Below are 19,920 nucleotides of genomic sequence, written 5' to 3' on the forward strand. Positions count from 1 at the left end.
CTAATAATATCGAAATATTTATCAATTTTAGCATATAAATGATAATTATAACAACAACAATACAATACATTAAATTGATTTGACCAGTAACAGATCATCCTCATACATATTTCTATACGTGAAAGTAGAATTATGGACATATAAAAAGAAAATAAAGAAAAAATACAGAAATGCTGGTATAACTAATCGATCATAATTAACATATTAAGTTGTTCGTACATATGAAAAGTATTTAAACCGTTTTAAAGTTGGTACATTGATACCTAATATCTATAGAATAAAACAATACATATTTGTTAATGCTAGATTTCTCCTATTGTTTCACCTTTACTAACATGTCATGCATCGGCTATTCTGCATACCTCAAGTGACAATTTGCACGGTATTTAAAAGTTCTATACGGCAGTTTGCTCTCTCGTTCATTAGGGCATTAGAGTATTAAAATTTAAAATAAAACTTGAACAAAAGTTACATTCAGAGTGGTACACGATTGGTATTTAGATTACGACTGACTATGGCAGGACTTACTGGTGATGCAAGACGTGTTAAGAAAGATGTCCTAGCGGATCTAGTGTCACTTAAACACGATTGTCAAAACTGCATCATGGAAGCTTCAATGCGGAAGGCAGTTCTTGCAGAATCGGAAAAAGACATTAAGGAAGATATGAAAGTAATAATAAATAAACTGAACATGCTGCTGAAGGTGATTCATGACACCGCCAGATTTGTCGCCTCGCAAGAAGTTACAAAAGAAACAGAAAAAGTAAACGATGAAATAATATTCCTTGAGGAGCAGCACAAGAGGTTTGTTGTATCTTCATTGAACCCCTCTGCGAATGTTTTATCATTTTCATATCTAAATGATGAGCTGTAGCCGGTGCTAGAGGGGGTCGGGTTGTTGGTAGCTTGCATTTTATTAATGTTTTCTATGAACGGGCTCAATGAAACTGCACCTTCACTTTGAATTGTGCCGTGTTGGGAACTTCCAAATTTCCCATTTATACTATACTATTTAATATAAACATATTAGATTTTGTAAAAGTTATGTAGTATGGGATTTGTCATACTTATGTTTTTAAAGGTTGCAAAGAGCAAAATTATTCAGATATGGTTATTATGAGTGTAAACGTGCATATCTACTTAGTTGGTTGGTTGGTTGGTTGGTTGGTTGGTTGGTTCGTTTGTAAATTGGTTTATTCACTCGTTCGCTCGCTAGCTAGCTTTCGTTTGTTTCTTTGTGCTTTGTTTTGTTTGTTTGTTTGTTTGTTTGTTTGTTTGTTTGTTTGTAACATATGTCACATTATCATAAAAATATGAAGAATATTTTTCTTCGTCTGAAAAGTATATTAATATATTAAAAGCACGACCTAAAGTAAACTATTTGCAATAAATGATAAAATATTTGTATTTCAGCCTGGAAGAAATGGAAGAATATGTTAAAGACAAGACGTCAACTACAAATATGAAACCATTACAAATAGGCAAGGAAAAGTGCGAAGAAACACGAGAAAGAATTGATCAGTATAAACTAGGTATCATGAAAAGATCAGCGAAGTTCGTATTACATCCTTTGCTCGCACAAATTTTGGAGCAGATGGAAACTTTCTCTTTGGGAAGCACAATGATCCTACCAGTGGAAGATGAGTTTGATGAAGAAGCCGACGACTTGCAAGAATTTGATAAAACCCTGTCAGATTCACTGAAACGAGAACCATCATCTGACCCAATGAAGACGTCTTTTATGCGATCAAACTCATCAAAATTGATAAACCTTTCAAATAAGAAGCAGGGAACTGTTTCTTCTAGACCGGGCTCCAAATTAGATAATTCGTCTGTATCAAAAATATCGGTGTCAAGGCAAAGTTCAAAACTTGAATCAAATGCATCAACGCCAAGAAAAGAGGAAGTGCAGAAAAAATCTAAACTTATTACACGTTCAAAGACCAACGCTGCTGTCAAAGAAGAGGTTAATGAGGATGACGGAAAACATAGTTACAGGGCTATTGCCGGTCTCAAGGCGACACTGGCTGAACGTTCTGCGTCTGCTCCTTTATTCAAATTGCCGTCAAGACAGGAAAGTGTGTTCATAGCAAAAAAGACAGAAGAGGCTCCAACTTTACCAGTAAAATACAGAGATTGTTTCGAGACCAAGAAACACTCCAATGGATGTTACATCACAGGTGTAGCAGTGCTGGCAAACGGACATGTTGTCCTTTGCGATAGTGTACACGACTCACTGCAAGCATTCGACGCTGAATTTCAGCATGTATCAGAGATGATATGTCCGCATCCATGGGGAGTGGCCGCGGTTTCAGACACAGCAGTCGCTGTCACTTTACATTATGATCATAAAGTCATACTCGTACAAGCAGCAAACGAGTTGGAAAGAATAAACGAGAAGGACATCATATTGAAATGTAAAGCATCTTTATTGTATGACATTAAATACTATGCATACAGAATATACATCCTTTGCATCGAAGGGGACATTCATATTGTTGACCTAAAAGGGAGAGAGTATGGAGTTATCAGAACAAAAATGCCATCAAATACTTTAAAATACTTCGATATAGATGAAAAGAATGAAAATGTTATCATATCAGGGGAGAAGGGCATCGTTTGCTTGAATTTCCAAGGATTGCCTTTATGGAACTTCAAAACACAAAACAAGTCACGTTTAGTTTGCACGGGCGTTCTTTTTTACAAAGGGTATATTCTTATTTGTGACTGGGAGAATAATAGTTTGGTGGAGATATATGAGGACGGCGAGAGGATGAGGACTGTCTATAACGATAGAATTGAGAAACCGGTGGCAATTTGCAAGTCAGAAAATAGTGGTGATATATTTGTTACACAGGGAGATATGGAGCTATCTGAAGATAAGGCGAGAAGCGTGAAAGTGTTGCAAGTTGATATGGAAGAAAAATGAGATGTGAGGATATGTGTAGATGTTGCATCCTCTTAATTGAAAAAACATTCTATCTAAATAATTATCAAATTGCCATTGCTATTAAGAATGTATCTGTAATTAACTTCTATGTAAGAAATTCATCCCAAAATATGCTAAATTTTGTTTGATTTTAGCGACATTATTCAAAATTTGAAATACCATATGTTTATAATCATTTTTGAACTGATATTTTCATCTATTATATAAACAAATTATATACATGAACTTACATTTGCATTTTAAAATGTGCTAGTGTACTTTCATTCTAATATGTGGTTCGTTTGAAATTGACATTGTAATCTGCCATGCCAATAAAGCATTATGATGATCTGTATGTATTTTATATAACAATAGCATCTTATCTTAAATCTTATTTTCAACAACAATAGACATATTAAACGTAATGATAGAAATCATAACAGTAATTAAGTATATCTACATAAGACTTGTAGATTTTTTTATTTCTAGGGAGATCTCCATACTTGAGTAATAAAACATATATATTTCCAAAAAAAAATCGTTTTGGGTCGTTTATGCATGTTGTCTTTTTAACGTGTAGATCTAAGTATGTACAATGTATGTCTTTTTCTAAGATAACGGAATTAGATCAGAAACATATAAAGGTGATAATTTATGTATCGCTTTATACACCATAAATCCATAAATATGGAAAAGTTGACCATTTTATTATATACTTATAGATGAAATATTGGTGACAAAAATGCGTTTTTTCATGTTCCGTATTTTCACTCCAATGATATATATTTTCCCGTATTTTCACTGTTTTTTTTTTTTTTGCCGGACTACTTTTTGCTAAATTCAGCCAATATAAAATCTTTCGAACTGTACGTGATGTCTAATTTAAAAAGAGAAAGATGTTATATAATAAAAGAGAAAGATGTTATATAATAAAAGAGAAAGATGTTATATAATAAACAGTAAATTCAAGTTTTTTTTTCTATGAATACAGGATTCATTTTCACCTTGTGCTATGAACATTAACATATTTCCCTCAATGAAAATAAATCCTGTATTTGTAGAAAAAAAACTTGAATATTTCTATTTAGTTACACGTTTCAAGCGAATTAGTCTTGACGAATTTCCTTAAAAAATCCTGGTGCCAGAGGTTCTTTTTTAAAATTTCGTAACCCTATTAAAGTCTAGTTTGTTTCTTTTTGACCATGTAATACAACCATGGTAAAATGGGACTATGTTAACAATTATAACAAGGGCCCGGTTCCACCGAGGGGTTAAAAGGGCTGAAGCCCCTCCCCCCCCCCCCCACGCCCCAGCCCCCCCCCCCCCCCGACAACCTGTTCCTAAAAACTATTTCTATTAGAGATGGCATATTGAGGAAAACTGGCTTAACTCATCGTCGGATACCCACGGCCGAACCATTATCATTCATCAGCCGTGGGATTGATTGCATGTTATGTGACATGTTTATCAATCGTGGGTATCCGACGATGGGCTTACATAACTAAGATAAATGAAAGTCTCTATAAATCCTTGTATATTGGAGCCTGGACTCTTGCTGAGTTTCCTGTCGGTCAAAACATTATATATGCCTCTAGGCAATTTCTCAACATAATGTTTTCGACTCCAGGTCATGCAGACGCTTTTAATTGATTACTCTTGGTCAGTGAAGATGGACATTAAGCGTCTACATAATTCTGAGTAAATTAGCATAATAACTCTTAAATTAGCAGATCGAAATATATGGACTGGTAAATTTGAAATAGCCCCCTTGAATGTGATGATGATTCTTGTATATATTTTAACTCATACTGAAGTGTAAGTGATGTAAGATTTTAATTAAGCATCGCTATTTTAGTGTTTATGTTATAGGTTTTCCTTTCTATTAAGCAGGACCATTTAAAAGCATCCGACTGTCTGTAAAATTCTTTTAAAATCATAGTTTTACCCTAGAAATCAGTAAACATTAAGTTGATTTTCTTCGGCTTTTGCAAAATTAAAATGTAAGTTCAACACAAATTTAATAAAGTCTAAAACTTTGTGAAAAATATGAAGACATTTCCATTTCAATATGTGCACCTAAAATGCAACAGAAGCCACCATTTAACATGTTGATTTCATTTTTTTTTCATAGCGGAGAACCCCTAGATGCCCCTTAAAGGGGGGGGGGGGGTCCACTTTCAAACATTAGCCCTCCTCCCCACCGACAAATTTCTGGATCCGACCCTGTTATAAGATAATTATTTCATTTTGTTTGAGATAAATTTGAATTCTTCTCAACAAACTTAATTAGTATAAGTTTTCCATCAATCCCAGAATATTACTTTTTTAAGATTGTCTACTTAGTATAATACTTCAATCGCACTTGTTCATTTTCATAATGCTACATACATGCAGAAGTAAGTAATAAACTATCCAAAGGAAATAATTTACACTTTATATATCAACATTGGTGGCGACCTACAGGTCCTTTAATGCAAATTTGAAAAAATGACAGTATAAGGACGCATACTTAGGGGTGTAGAGCCTTTAACTATTTTTCACGTTTGTTCATTCTCACGGTTCTTCCTTTTTATCACCGGTAAATCCAGAAACACGTGTGGTTTCAAAACATTTAATTTACTAGAGAACTGTAGCCGTTTATTGACCAAAATAATATGGGAAGACCAGGTAACTATGAATATTTCAATTATGTTATTATAAATTAATATTTTTTCTAAGTTGCCAATGAAAAAATGCAGTAATCTAAATTCTAATCTCCAAACTAGAATAACATTCGGACGATTTACTGTTGGGCTAAGAACAAACTTACAATACCACGTGGTAAAATTATATTCATCATTTAATATCTGATTTTGCAAATATTTTTACGATATTTAATTTTTATACTGGTACATATTTCTTATTTTTTTTACATACTTCACGGTTTAGGACTGCACATCTATAGGATGGAAAAAAATATTCACTGATTTTAAATTGCATTTTGAAAATCCTTTTAACTCCCTAAAGCTCTTTTTTCAAAGCATTAGCGATAGAAAACACCAACAGAAAATATATAGATACAAATTGAAATTTGATGAAAACCCAGAATTTACGTTTAACTGTGTACAGATTTGCAATCGGGTTTATAATTAAGTCAGTGTTTGTAGATTGTATTTTTATAAAAAAGTAAATGAATGTCCGGGGTTTTCATTTTATATGAGGCAACAGATATGTGTCATTGAAAACAACCAATTTGGCCAATTTAATAACTTACAGACTGAAAGTACAACTGATTTTAATAGCATTTCAACGGATGATCAGGATCGCAAATCTATTAATAATGAAAACCGTAATTAAAAGTGCATGTGTCCTAAACAAGAAAACAATGAGCCAAACTAAACAAAATGGAATTTTGAGTTTAAAATGAAGCATATTTTAAACACCCCTCTTTGATGTATTTTTTCGACTCCTGCTAGTGCTTGAAACAGTAACTCTAAATAAAGTTTATTGTGAAATTTCAGGATTTTCACCACGTGGTGGAGACAGAGGTAGAGGAGGGGGCGGAGGGTTTAGAGGAGGACGTGGAGGTTCAGGTGACAGAGGTGGTTTCCGTGGCGGACGTGGTGGCTCAAGCGATAGGGGTGGATTCCGAGGTGGGCGTGGTGGTGGACGTGGAGGGTTTGGGGACAGAGGTGGTAGAGGAGGTGGACGTGGTTTTGGTGATAGAGGAGGCAGGGGACGTGGTTTTGGTGACCGTGGTAAGTAATTTTAATGAGAATGCTGTACTGTTGTATTTCATTTTGTTATTATATCTTTTTAAAATGTATTTGAAAATAAATCTTTTTGAGAACATTTTGTATTTGAAATTTTATCGAAGTTTTACTAAAGTACATGACTTATACTTCCAATTAATATGTGTAAATGATGAAAATGATATTTTCCCATAAATTTATTAGAAATATTGTATTACATCATTTATATATTGTATTTCTCAGGACGTGGAGGTCGTGGTGGCAGAGGTGGAAGGGGTAAGTTGTTCATCTTTTTGTGTGTGACAGTCAGAATTGCTGTTAAACCCTTTACCTCATGAGCATCTTGTGAAGAATGGCCATTTTCATTAAAAAGCCTCCTGTTACAAGTTCAAACTGCAATGAAAGTATGAAAAATGCTTCAATACTAATGAAACTTGGCACAAATGGGACTGGACCATACCCTCTGTAACAGCATGTTCAATCTTAAATTTCCTGTTACCATGGCAATGGGGGGACGTCTCAAAATAACCAAAAAATCACTATTTTGCATTGTTTTTTTCCCATCAAAACTAATTTCAAAGTGCTGCAACTTCTCAATGGATTGAGATGGAGTAAAAGGCTTTTCAGCATTGGTGACATGTTACCTTACGTTCGACCCAAGGCCATTTTTAGCCTGTCACATGTCCAAAATCTTCTTGGCGATGAGGAGGGCTGCTGCCCCTTTAAACCCCCCCCCCCCAAACAATGTGCCCCTTCTGGCAACCCCCTGATGTACCTTTTTGATAGGGGACAGTGCCGAAAAAGTGATCACTTTTTTTATCAACATTTCTCAAACAAAAAACTTTGAGGGTTCTTTTTCACTGTTTCACTGGTCGAAAAAGCCGACAAAACACATCTATATGAGGTAAAGGGTAAACCAATATTCTAAAGTTTTCCCTTGTTTGATAAGTGTAAGCTATTTGATAAATTTGTAGAATACTGTTTATGCATTAGGTCCTTTTAACACTTTTTTAAAGCTCAGAAAAGGTTATGAATTACAATGTAAATAATTGAGTGCAAGTTTCATGTTTTTGTTCGAACAAGTGAACTTTGTTTTTCATGCATTGCATTCATCTTGTTAATAATTGTTATTAAAAATCATATTTTTGTATCTTTATTTTGAAAATTAATCATTACTGGAGAGGAATTTAAGTATGGATTTACTTGTTTTCCGTTCCAGTTTGATTTTCCTTGTTGTTGCAAAATGTAAGTGTTATGTACATGTTATTGATAAATTAAAATAAAGTTTAAACTACTAACAATTGTGAACATTTTGATGGTTATGTTAAACTTAAGATTGTGATAGTAATTTTGGCTGCTGCAGGCATCACTAATGTTTGAACTATTTTGTTATAGGTGGTATGAGGGGAGGTAAACAGGTCTATGTTGAGCCACACAGACATCAAGGTAAGTGGAAGTTGGTCAGTTTCTATTATCCGTCTATTAAGGTTTACCTAGTAAAATAATAATATCATTTATCTTTTCATTGCTTTCTTGAGATTTTTGTTTGTTTTTGCATTATTTGTTTAACTTCAGTGCTTTATGTGGAACTTAATATATGAACATTGTATATCTTTTAGAAAAGATTTTAGTTTTCTGCTAATAAGATAATACTCGGACTGATTTGAATATGATACGGCCAAATAGCATAAAAACATAAAAATGTTACATTTATCAAATAGGATACATAAGCAGGAAAGAAAAAATTGGTATTTAAAGGATAATAAGGAAATGTACTTTGAATTGAATTGAAATCCATATAAGTTTGATTCTTCGCACAATTTGAGTAAAAAGCTTTAAAACACTTGTTAGTTTAGGCCCTTGTGCACAATGTAAATGAATATTTTGGAAAGTCCGAGTGAGAGAATGATCAGAAATTTTGCATATAAATATTGTCAAGACTTGCATCTAATTGTATAAAAAAGTATCAAAAAATATTTCCAGTCCTGACCGTTAATGTCAAAATATTGGAGTCTTTTTTAAATTGAAGAGAACATGCAATCTTCCTGCTCAAGTATATTTATAGATTTAGTAATAATGATGCAACATAAAACCTAATATTAGGAATTAACTGTTTTATTAAACCTGTGTATATTACAGGTGTATTTGTTGCAAGAGGTAAAGAAGATGCACTTGTCACATTAAACATGGTACCTGGTGATTCTGTGTATGGTGAAAAAAGAATTTCTGTTGAGGTGAGTTGATTGGAGCACATACCGTGATACGGTACTTTTATACAGTAGGAATTTTCTTTATGACTGCAGACTACCATTGGCCCTTACCCATTGGAAATCATCTAATGTAGTATTTTAGTTATATTGAATATTCTAAAGAAATCTCAATATTGTGATGGAATCTGTATATAACAGTTTTTATATTGGGTATGTTGATTCTGAATGTAACAAAATAAAATCTTTCATTCAGAGAGAACAGTTGTATTGCTTGGTCATTAAAATATAAAAAAAAGAAACAACAAAAGAACATGTCATATTTTTAATATAAACCCTTAACCTACTGAATTTGTTTGGCGGATCTGACAAAATGAAAATAATAAGCTACTAACAGGATAGAGCCTGATCAGATTTCATCTATGTTCAAGACTGGCCTTGTTATACTTGTGGCAAATGTTTAACACTTTCTGATCCAACAGTTTTTAGTGTTATGATGATTTATAAATTTAGTGTTCACTTATAGGGCAGATCATTCTTTAAATCTATGTTTTTTTTATCGGTGGTGAGACAAAAAACAGATACAAGGCCTGGAATCATTCAGATCCAAGTTAGCGCGTATTTAGGTGGTGTTGATCAGATACACATGGGACCTGGCAAGAAAGTTTTATTTACCTAGGGCAGCGTCAGGCACATGTCAGCCATGTGTCTGATATTGTTGGACCTGTAAGTAAACATTGGTATTATTTGTTATTAAAAAAGTTTAAATAATTACACACTTTGGGGTACATACTCGTCCTTGCAAGAAAAAATACTATTTTACATTTAAGAAATAATTGTTATTACTTGTAATGTTATAAGATGTTATTATTTTATGATTTGATTAATGAAAGTTCAACAACAAGATTAACATGTACTCTTGCAAAGCTTGCCCAGCTTTGAGTTTGGAACTGCTTAGTAGTAGCAATTCCAGGGCTTTTGTACTATAATGTATAAAAATTGAACAACTATGTCAACCTGCAAACATTTACTAGCTACAGTCCCTTCCCACTGATGGCATTTGCTTATTGTTTTAAATACTTTACTTAAGTTGTTTATTATAAATCAGTTCAGGGGTGTCAGTGGCCAAGTGGTTAAGGTCATTGACTTCAAAATACTTGCCTCTCATCGCTGTAGGTTTGAGCAGCAAAAATATGGTCCAATTCTACATGTGAGAAAGCTTTCCAGCTAGCTTATGAAAACGTCAGTGGTTCTACTCTATGTGCCCGTTTGTACCAGAAATAATGTACAGAGGACACCTAGTACAGCTGGAGTCGCCATTTGTATAATACTGTGTTGGTTTAAAATTAATGTAAAACCAAACCAAAAGGCAAAACTATCAGTTCACATGTCTTTAATAATCATTACAGGAGGGTTTAGTGTATGCAGTAGAGTTTTCACACAGAAGTGGTAGAGATCTGATTAATGTTGCCAAGAAAAGAACAAACATTATCCCCATCATTGAAGACGCTAGACATCCACATAAATACAGAATGCTTGTTGGTCAGTATATCCTGAATATTTTGACAAAAAGGATAATTGTTTGAAAATGTGTGAAATAAAAAAACAAATCTAGGCATTTTTACTTCTCCTAAAACTTGAAAACTTAAAATGCCCATACCTTGAAGAATTGCGGAGCTTCTAAATTGTTTTAAAACGGCCTTAAAAGTAAACATTGTTAATAAAAGGAGAATGAACTCTTAATGGAAATAAATAACCAGGCATATATATATATAATGATGATATGCATTTTTAGAGTTGAAAATAACCCTATTTTCTTTAAAAAATAAGTATATAATAAAATATAATATTTTCAGGTATTGTTGATTGATATTTTCTGGTGTTTTCCCCAAACCCGGGTTTAGGCCAAATTTTTAGCTATAATGCTAAACATTTTCCCGAAAAAAGGAGGCATTAGTCATTCAAAAAAGGGAAGTCATTTTTTAGATAAAAAATTTAGGGGGGCAAATATTTTCCCAATTCCCAGGTTTTCTTGCAGGGCCCTTTTGGCATGTTGGAAAATTTTTAAAAAAGAAATTTAAATAAATTGATTTTTATTAGGGGAAGTAGAAATATGATTCGGATAAAAACGGACAATTAAGTCAAAATTAGATTTTGCCGCCCCTGCTGTATGATTCTTGTACATAGATGACCCGTAATTTAGAAAATATTTATCATTTTAATTTCAGCTCTAGACTTAATATTTCTATTTGTTAGAAATATAATACAGAATTGAATATATTGTTTCTCTATCTCAACTATTTGAAGAATAGGGAGAGCTATTGTACTCACCCTGGTGTTGGGGTCACACTTTCGTTAAAGTTTTGTGTACAAGTTGGCTCATGTATCTCCAAAACTTCTAAAGGAAAAGGTTAAAATTACTTTTTGAAAGTGAACTAGAAGTCTATTCTAGAATAAATTTATGTTTCTTTCAAACATATTTAAAGGTAATATTTTTAGCAGCTTGTAAACATGCATTGTGATTGTTTTCAGGCAAACTGTGTAGACTCAACAGCAGCTCCTGAGGCTGTATTTGCCGGTGAAGTAAACAAATTGAAGGAAGAGAAAATAAAACCACAAGAACAGCTTACATTAGAACCATACGAGAGAGATCATGCCGTAGTTGTTGGACAATACAGGTACACAATTCATATTTCTACATTTATGTTTGAATATAATTGGGACTTCTATATTAGATTTACAAGCTCATGAATAGTTAAAATAAAATCGAGTTATCTATTACTTCAAATGAAATATTGTTGGCTTTACACAGATGCCCGAGTAGTTAAAACATTATTCACTTATATATATTATTCACTTCTATATTAAGCTTGTTTTGGGGATGAGTTTCGACAGAGACTTTTGATTCTTTCATGTAAGGAAGCTATGCAGTTGGCTTAAGGAATGTCAGTGGTTCTACTCAGATGACAGTTCATACCTGAAATAATGCACAGAAATGCACCTGAGGTCTTCCTCCACCAGTAAAGCTGGAAAGTCGCCATGGGACCAATACCGTGTCCGTGGGACGAAAAAACCCGATCAAACAAAGTTTGATTGTAAAGAATGTAGCTTATTTGAACATCTTTAATGTAAGCTTGCTGAAACTAACCAGTACTGGTGTTATATGATGAAACCCTGTACAATTGTGACCCAAGTAGGGCTTGAACACACGATCCCTGTATTAAGAGGCCAGTAGACTATTGCCTGATTAGATTAAACTAAACTTTGATTAGATAAGTGCTTAATCAGTCATGTACTCGATATATATTTTTTCAACAAGCATATTATGCTTTTGTCCTCGTTTTAGGGGGATGGGTGAGGTTTTTGTCCAACTTGTATCAATATTGTTTTTGCCCTGCTATAATAAGTATGGCACTTTCATAATTCGAACTCCAAGATAATTTTTCTTCAATCTTTCATGTTTTCTTTTATTTATTTACAGAGCACCACCAAAGAAATGATAGGGAACAGTGGAAAAGACATTATTATTGACAAATTAAATTTCACAAAAACTTTCAATTATATTAACATGTGTATTCTGTACACATGTGACCATGTGCTTAGAAGTCCAGCTGACCACTTTGTGTTGGGTGCAAGAAAAAGTGAGACCATTGACATTGATGGTAGATCTACTTTTTAAAACAAGAAAATGTATCTTTTATATCAAAAAAATTAAATGTCTATGCTGGGACGTAGATTATGAAACTCGACATAGATTATGGAATCTGAATTTTATGGAAATGAATAAGGTACTTGATGTAATTATTTTACACTCATGAATATGAATGTGTATCAAAGAGATAATTGTGTGTAAAATTGGGAACAAAGTCATATAATGTACACTTTCTTTTTAAGAGATAATAGATTTTATATCTGTAACCATTGAGTTTTGATGAATTGGCTTTATATAAATCTTTTTATGTTATTGTTAAGGATGATATTACAGGAGTGTACCAGTTCACAGTTAATGGTTTTTCAGATAAAGAAATCTTGGGGTAGATTTATATTAACCAGCTGTATTTTTGTAATGATACAAAATTATAAGTGTATAAAAACATAATGCTTTGATTGGTCCTGCAGTTTTAAAAGATGTATCAGTTTATTATAACAGTATCTTTATCTTTGATCTGTATTCAGTTATGTGAATTTTACTTGGCTAGGATATAACAAGATCCTACTATAATGAAATAAGACGTTGGGTCCCCAGTGAGAACAGCGCTAGCAAAATAGACAAGAGCCTTATAAAATATACGAGATGAATGCATACTTAGAAATTATCCTATTTACATGTATATACCTCCAAACATTTTTTTTTAAGTGTATTATTTTACTTGAGGTAAAAAAAAAATAGTACAAGCAAAGTCTCATCTGATGAACCTAAAATGTGAAAGGTGAAATGCTTCTGTCAAAATTAAAATAGCTGTATGTTCAAGTGTATATGGCAGAACATATAGTTTAGTGGATACTGGCATTGTATAACTGCTGGGAAATGAATTGTGTTCAACAAGATTTTTTTAATGCATATGGCAAGGTTTTAATGTACTGTTGGTTTTAACTTTCATCAATTTCATTGTATATAGTTTTTCTCATTGAATTCATGACTTTGTTAATGTCTTGCACAATAAACTAGAGAAATGATTTTGAATCAATGTTTTATACAAAAATGTACTTGATATTCCAGTTTGTTGTAAATTACAAACATGCTTTACACTTTGAAGAGAACCAGTTGTATTAAAGTTTTAGGATATTTTTTTCAAAATATAAATAAATATTGTTGTCTTAACAATATTTTAGTTTTGTGTTAACAAATTTTAAACAGTTTTTCAAAAATTAAGAAAATGCTGTTTTATGAATTGTACCACTCTTTTGATGAAATATATATTAAAGACATAATGACATATCTTATTGTTACTTATCTTTTTCAATCCCTACTCCCTCTGTTACAGGGGATGGGGAGAAACAAAACATTGGGATACTAAGAGATTATTGACTTGGAACCTTAACCCCTATAATGTATGTAATGGATTAATTCTCGGATTAGGATTCGGAACTGTCCATTTAAAAATAAAAAGATTTCAATGTAAAAATGCAAATCTGATTCACCAACAATATAAAGCCTGATAAGACTGTACAATACCAAAAGGTTTACCCACTTACCTTACTTATGTTTGTTCAGAATTGGATCTTTTCCAGCATGTTGGAGACTGGTGAGTTTACCAATGCTGAAGATGAATTTTGGGTCATATTTAGTTGACATAACAGTAAATGTAATTTTACAGGTTACAAAAATGACCAAAACAAATCCCCTTTCATTTGTCATCAAATGATTTATAAAAAAATCGGGCTATAATGGCGATACAGTAAGAGATCTCGTGTCTTGTGTTTTGTATTTATTTTCTAAATAATTTTTATATTAAGTAATTATAATTGTCGTGTCATCATTAAACAAGCGACAATATGCTTTAGTACCGCACCTGTATAAGGGGAAGTAAATTTAGGACATTTACTTTACAATTCTAAATCAAGATTTACTTCCCTTTATGTAAATGTTTATTTATAGCTTAGCAACATGTAACGGTCAAGGTTATTTACATAGTGTGATAATATTGATAACACCATTTTTGACATGGTATTGTTTGATAAATTGAAATCATTCGGTCCAAAGTTTTAATTGTATTTTTAAAGATGCGTTGATGACTTGTGCTTTAGCATCTTTCCATATGGATTACAAAATAAACGCAACGTGAGTTGTTAAAATCATACAATTAGCTAAGGTTTCCATATTATGAAAAAGAAAATATTTTGTACCGACCTGTTAGTCTACTTGATCATTTTGATTTTTTAACGTTGGATATTTAAACATAATACAATATAACCATGTTGAATTGTACAGTTAAGGTTATTAAAGCTGTCGTTAAACCAGTGATCAATTTATGTCATGTTGGCTTTGTATGAATAATTCCACAGGGAACTTGAAATTTAATCAATACATCACAAAATAATACGTATATTAGTGATATACATATGTAGCATTATATAAAATTTTTAGGAGGATTAAAAAAGAGCTAAAATCAAGGGCTATATCACTAAAATTAGCGTATATTTTTAATTTTGAAAATTGAATCAATACATCACAAAATATACGGTATTTAATTAGTGATATAACCCTTATCTCTAGATTCTATATATATAATTTTTATATAAAGATAAGGGCTACTGTATATCACTAATATACGTATATTTTGTGATGTATTGATTCAAGTTCCTGTGGCCAAATCAAGTAAATTATCAAAGGCCCATTAAGCAATAAAATGCTTATTAAAACATGCTTTTTGTTACAGCTTAATTGCCGCCATCTTTTGCATATTGACACTTGTAAAATACGTGTTTTGGCTTTTCTACAGAAAGAAAAAAAAAATCTGAACTTAATGTGCCTTGGAAGTATTCAACATAAACATGCGCATGTTATATAAAGTCTAATTAAAACCGGCTGTTCGTTATATAAATTAACAATGTGCACCGTGAATATCGAATGATCTAGCAGGGCTGTGTATTTCTAGTCACTAGTCAGGTAATTATCTAGCGATTCTTGAAATAAGAATACACATGTATGTACATAATTATTATAGAGTCTATAATGAATAAGTTCTATATAGTTTTCCTGTAAAACAAAATAAATAATTTGAGAACAGGGCCAGGTACATACAAGACAGCAAGACGATGAAATGATAGTTTTATCTGAAGGTTTTATGCGATAATAAATAAATTAAAGAGTTATTAAAACTGTTTTATATATAAAATAGGTGTAATTCACGATCCAGCGAGATTAGCCAAACCATATTGCGAATTTCCGAGTATTGTTTAAAAGATAGTCCGGTTAACATTCTTAAATGATTACATTAGAAGACACAAATTTTAATTTGCTGTTTACATTTTGTGGTTGTAAATGAACCTTAACTCGTCATTTTTGTGCCGTGTACCGTGTTTTTCAAAAATATTAATTTTAATTCAACCAGTGGAAATTTACAATTAGTTCAAAAGTTAGAAATCGCGCAAATGGCCAGATAGAATTCACCAATAAAGAATACGCAACGAGAGTTTTAATTTAAAGCGTTAGTGCAAGAAGGAGAAGGTAATTGCTTAGTAAATTTTAACTTCACATTCTGAATAGCACTAAAAAATAGCAGTCCAAAGTCTACCACAGGCATATAAAACGGCCAACAATTAAAAAGAAACCAGCAAGTAAATTCCACTTCAGTGGTGTTATATTTTTCTGGTCCTTCGGAGATCAATTGATGCCAGCACTAATTAATGTTGAGAATTGAGTACCGCCTCAAGCCGGGCTGCTAGCGGGGCGTGAGGGATGTTGCACTTATTCATTATCCCTCATGTACAGATTCAATCCAAAACCGAGTCCTGCATTCTTATGTAATTTTTGTTGTTGATTAATGCTTCCAGAGGGATCACTTTTGTTTCCCAAGATTTTTTATTCAGAAAGGGAATTTACGAGTAATAGGCCTACATGTCACATATCACCAAAGAGCATCATAATTATTGTAGTCATTGAAACACTAATAATAGTGAGATTTTCTTCTAATGCCCTTTGATAAAATTTTATCAAAAATAATATTTTGCCTATCAAAATGCACATTGCATTTTTTTCACAAATTCGTGTTTTCATTTTTTTAAAATTTTAAACGATCAATGGTCAATTCAATGTTCCAACTTCATGTTTTTCTGTTGCCCACACCCTTGATCCTATACTTAATGTTGCGGCTGCTTTCTGTTATTCAATAAATTGACATAATCATGTGGTCCATGACTTCGTGATTCTTGAAAAATAAAAAAAAAAATAAGCCGAAGTCATCGACAAAACCAACGTAATGGCGTTTGCGGACCTTAAGCTTGATGTCCCGACAGGCTTGCGCAATCGCGCCAGTCTTGATTAGGACCCCATGCGATTCGCCTTATAAACCCTAATTTACAATAAAAACTGTTTTAAAAACAAAATCCTTAAATTTTTATCGACTGGTCGGGATCCAGCGGGGCGAAAAACCCTTTAAATGTTGGTTTTGTCAGACACGGCTAAAAGAAATTGAAAATAATTTTTGAAAACTTTAAACAGTGGTTCTTTTGAAAAGTCTTTAACCACTGACACGGTTTTAAACACGCATGCTTTTATAACATATCAGATATTCCCTTAACAATGATGAACGTATTAAATTAAAGGTAAGTATTCTAATACATGCACGTTTTGTTGTCGGACAAAATAAATGAGCCGTGTCACGACAAAACCAACATAATTGGTTTGCGACCAGCATGGACCCAGACCAGCCTGCGCATCCGCGCAGTCTGATCAGGATCCATGTTGTTCGCTATGAGTATCTCTACTTGTTATAGGGTTTTTAAGCGAACATCATGGATCCTGATCAGACTGCGCGGATGCGAAGGCTGGTCTGGATCCATGCTTGTCGCAAACCCATTATGTTGGTTTTGTCGTGACACGGCTCAAATAGACTCATGTTTTATCATTATTAGGACATATTTTGATGATTTTTAAGTAAATGTAAACGGTTATTTATTTTAGGTAACACCTACGGACAAAAAAGATGGATTTAGTTCTTAACGCAGCAGACAACCACATCTTAACACCGTATGTGTATCCTGTATGGTGGAAAGAAGATGACGTCACACGTCAGCTTATTAGCCTTTTCGCCATTGTTGTCATCGGCGGTTATGTTATGTACCTATCATTGGCTACACTGAGTTATTACTTTATATTTGACCACAAATTGCTAAAACATCCTAAAATGTTAAAGGTAAGTACATTGTATTTATGATTTTACGATATTTAATTGGCAAAAACTAAATGAATCGTTTCCTGGTAATAAATTAAAAATACACTTTTTTCAGTATTGTTGAATGTCTTGAAAAAGAATGCATTTTTATATACTATATTATATACAATTTACCGGGTACACCATGCCGTTAAATTGACTGTTTGCAAGCATTTTGTCTTTGATTTATTTCGGTTGCCTATGTCTGCAACGTCCCACGAAAAGTTAAGTGAAAGTGTTAGTCGAACACCACGACGATTATTATTCATATTCAGTCCTTATTCGAAGACTTACGGAAATAAAGGACAAGGAAGTTGGATTGTTGTATAAAGCGCACGTTGTTGCGCCGCTCCAGAGGGAAACCTTGTTCGTTAAGTATTGTAAATGGCGGTGCAGGGGATCGAACCTGTCTTTCATGGATTTCTAGTCAGTGCGCTACTACTACGGATCCACTCCAAGTAGTGTTAGCAGGAGACCAGTCTTATGTATTTGGTTTTAAGAATAGCCAATCAGAATAGTGTATCGTAGATAATTAACCAACCAGATTAGATCCTTCTCTTTACTGGAATATCTTATACCAATTATACTTTGATAATGTTAATGTTTTTTTTCTTATTTTGATTGTTTAGGATCAAGTAAAGCTGGAAATTATTTACACGTGCAAATCTGTTCCATTGATGGCCATTCCAACGGTTGCTCTATTTCTGTTAGAAGTTCGGGGCTACAGTAAACTGTACGATGAAGTGGACGACAAGTTTGGTAATTGAACAGAATGTTTATATATGCATTTTAATCATACATGTACTAAAGAATTGGGACTTTAATGACTCTCACACAAACGGCCTTTATACCTAATGACAATTAGATATTGTTTTATTGTAGTATATGTACATATACAAGTTGGAAATTGATCTTGTAAATGAATATTAAAGTTAGCATATTCTTCCAAAAATCTACATGAAGTACACCAAAATGTGTATACACTTTAAGCTGTTTTTTATTTCGTTTTCCGAGTACTGTACTTATGTACCTTAGAGAATAAAAAGTATGTTCTGTTCTGTTCTGTTGGTTATAACAGGGTTGAGATAATTATATGGCTATAAAATGCGTAAAATCAATCATATATATTTTGCATATAGCAAAATACTTGTAAGATGGTCATACGTTTTTGAAAAGTCTTGATGTTTAGATCTAAGCTATTTTGTATTTACGTGCTCATCTTTTGGCATGATGCTAAAAATCAAGATTTTCTTGAATATTTGATAAATGCTTACACTTAAACAGGTTTTGAGAGATGAGACATGGGGGTTGAGGAAAAAATTAGGCGTCTATAACTGTTCACATTAATGGCTTATAATACAAACACATTCATTTTGATATTGGAATAAAAGAAAAAAAAACTATACAACTTGGCATGACTTAAATAACGGAATTTATGTATTCTTGCATATCAGACTGGCGTTTTTCCGTTAGTTTTACCCATGCCGGAAAAATTTCATCTGGCATGGGGGGTTCCAGATGAGTCGAAGTGCTGTACAATGGCACGAATAAAGATGACGTCATTTTTACCGTTATGAATGATTTTGTAATTCATACGCTGTTATATGAAAGTAAGTAACGGTTGTAATGATAATAAATTTTCATTGAAAATAAAGATAAAGAATTTAAAAATAATAATGTAATATGGTTAGAATATTGGCAAAAAAAAATATTTGGACATATGTTTTGCGGTTCGGATCGGAATATCCGTCCCTCGGTCACCCGCCCATGGGCGGTAACTCGGCAAGCCTCGTTACCGCCCAATGGGCGGGTCACCTCGGGACGGAATATTCCGAACCGCAAAAATATGACAGATATTATTAATATAAATCCGTGCTTTAATACAGTGATTACCATCCGATGTAACTAACAGTTTATTTATTTGTTAATTTTTCAGGTTATTTTGGTATTGTCTTTTTCGGCGTGTCACATTTTATTCTATTCACGGGCCCTTGCATCTACTGGAATCCAAACGGGGATTTTCACAAAAAAAAAACTTTGGGATAAAAAACCCTGCCCCCAAAACCCCATCAAAGTGGGTGGTTTTCCCCCAAACCTTTTTTAGCCAGCCTTTTTATCCCCTAGACGGGGGGCCTACAAATTTTCCCTAAACCCTTTTAAAAATCCTTTTTTTTGTT

General features: G+C 33.0%; 3 protein-coding genes across 3 annotated transcripts; all 3 read left to right on the forward strand.

Moving 5' to 3' along the window:
* Nucleotides 1-394: 394 nt before the first annotated feature.
* Nucleotides 395-3,257, forward strand: LOC132740511 (uncharacterized). Its single transcript, XM_060728425.1, has 2 exons — nucleotides 395-804; nucleotides 1,414-3,257. Exons 1-2 carry the CDS (start codon nucleotides 515-517, stop codon nucleotides 2,927-2,929), a joined length of 1,806 nt encoding a protein of 601 aa, XP_060584408.1. The 5' UTR covers nucleotides 395-514; the 3' UTR covers nucleotides 2,930-3,257.
* Nucleotides 3,258-5,444: 2,187 nt separating this feature from the next.
* Nucleotides 5,445-13,806, forward strand: LOC132740512 (rRNA 2'-O-methyltransferase fibrillarin-like). Its single transcript, XM_060728426.1, is given in 11 exon segments — nucleotides 5,445-5,596; nucleotides 6,430-6,666; nucleotides 6,904-6,936; nucleotides 8,056-8,106; nucleotides 8,800-8,894; nucleotides 9,429-9,466; nucleotides 9,468-9,537; nucleotides 9,540-9,593; nucleotides 10,277-10,405; nucleotides 11,400-11,545; nucleotides 12,349-13,806. Coding segments are annotated over 11 exon segments (885 nt in total). The 5' UTR covers nucleotides 5,445-5,583; the 3' UTR covers nucleotides 12,368-13,806.
* A 3,653-nt stretch (nucleotides 13,807-17,459) lies between these two features.
* LOC132740515 (lathosterol oxidase-like) lies at nucleotides 17,460-19,693 on the forward strand (the record flags this gene model as incomplete). Its single annotated transcript, XM_060728434.1, has 3 exons — nucleotides 17,460-17,725; nucleotides 18,373-18,502; nucleotides 19,680-19,693. Coding segments are annotated over exons 1-3 (354 nt in total), but the record flags the coding sequence as incomplete, so codon positions are not given.
* Nucleotides 19,694-19,920: the final 227 nt, after the last annotated feature.

Source organism: Ruditapes philippinarum, unplaced genomic scaffold (genome assembly GCF_026571515.1).
Source record: "Ruditapes philippinarum isolate M1 unplaced genomic scaffold, ASM2657151v2 ctg1282_1_1_1_1, whole genome shotgun sequence".
Taxonomy (NCBI): Eukaryota; Metazoa; Mollusca; class Bivalvia; order Venerida; family Veneridae; genus Ruditapes; species Ruditapes philippinarum.

What these genes read in the sequence shown, in the direction of transcription:
- LOC132740511 (XM_060728425.1), top strand. Translation starts at nt 515, where the DNA reads ATGGCAGGACTTACTGGTGATGCAAGACGTGTTAAGAAAGATGTCCTA. An exon ending in CTTGAGGAGCAGCACAAGAG is followed by an intron (nt 805 to 1,413) that starts GTTTGTTGTATC and finishes TTTGTATTTCAG; the next exon opens with CCTGGAAGAAATGGAAGAAT.